Source organism: Myotis davidii, unplaced genomic scaffold, assembly GCF_000327345.1.
Source record: "Myotis davidii unplaced genomic scaffold, ASM32734v1 scaffold674, whole genome shotgun sequence".
Classification (NCBI taxonomy): domain Eukaryota; kingdom Metazoa; phylum Chordata; class Mammalia; order Chiroptera; family Vespertilionidae; genus Myotis; species Myotis davidii.
In genome coordinates, this window is record NW_006286674.1 from 2409417 (window position 1) to 2410643 (window position 1227).

The 1227-nt window shown below is 33.1% G+C and overlaps 1 protein-coding gene across 1 annotated transcript in view; it reads left to right on the top strand.

Annotated features, from left to right (window-relative positions):
- The window catches only part of CCDC18 (coiled-coil domain containing 18), a 113166-nt gene that overhangs the window by 93766 nt on the left and 18173 nt on the right, over window positions 1–1227 (top strand). The window contains exon 25 of the mRNA XM_015560324.1: window positions 325–462. Coding sequence (XP_015415810.1) covers window positions 325–462 — 138 coding nt within the window. The remainder of the gene's footprint in view (window positions 1–324; window positions 463–1227) is intronic.

Below are 1227 nucleotides of genomic sequence, written 5' to 3' on the forward strand. Positions count from 1 at the left end.
CTCGCTTCCTCTGTGAAATCAATAAAATATATATATAAAGAGTAGGCTATTTTCTGCCAAAGTTCAGCTTACTGTGGTTATTAGTTTGTTTTACAGAAAGCATTGATTTGTGAACTTATAATATTGAACAATATACTAATGTACTCCCATTAGTAGTCTTTTAAATGTACAGATTTTAAAGTCTACCATTTAATAAGTTAACTTAGTATATGAGTGTTTATAATATTAAAAGATTATAGTACCTCCATAAATGCAGAGGATTTTCTTAGCTATAGTAACTAGATAGACAAATTATATAACCTTTACTAATATGTCATTTTTAAGGAAGCTCATGGAAACCATTTAGCTGAAGAATTGGGGGCCTCTCAAGTACGTGAAGCTCATTTAGAAGCAAGAATGCAAGCAGAAATCAAGAAATTATCAGCAGAACTAGAATCTCTCAAAGAAGCTTACCATATGGAGGTAAAGAACATTTTAATTTGTTTCATTATTCCCTGCAGAAATGGCTTGACCTATCTGGACATAAATATAAGTCTAGCTCTTAAGTGTTCATAATAGAATAATAGGTTGTAGTTTTATTTCTGGTAGCCTAAACATACAACTTTTACTTCATATCCAGTGAGCTATATGCTGTGAGGTTAAGAGCTTGAATTCTTGAGCCAGGCACCTGGTTACAAATCTCAGCTCATCACTTAGCACTTATGTGACCTTGGGCAATTAATACCTCAGTCTAAAATGAATAAAATAATAGCATCTATCTCATAGAGCTGTGTAGAGGATTAAATGAATTAATATAATTAAAGTTCTTATACCAAAGCATGGTTCATCATCATCATTATTGGTTATAAGATAGCACTTACCAAAACTAACTGGTGTATTTAAAAATCCAATAGAAGCAATTTAATGTGATGTGAATCTATAATGCTTTGTAATTTCCAACATTTGTTCTGATATTAAGTTAGATGGAGAGGCAATACCAGAACCTGATATTTTGCTTTTTAGCTGTTAGTATGCCTGAGCTTTTATAAAAATAGGCAGTATTACCAATTAGAAGAGTATTTCTTGTCTTTTTAAAAACTACATCTGAAGATGTTATCTAAAATGTATGTGCAAGATCTGACCAGAACTTCGCTGGAGATCCTGGCTAGGACTTGGCTGGAGATCCTGGCTAGAGATCCTGGTTAGGCTGCTGATGAACTGAATGCTGTCTCCGTGTCATTCCTTCTA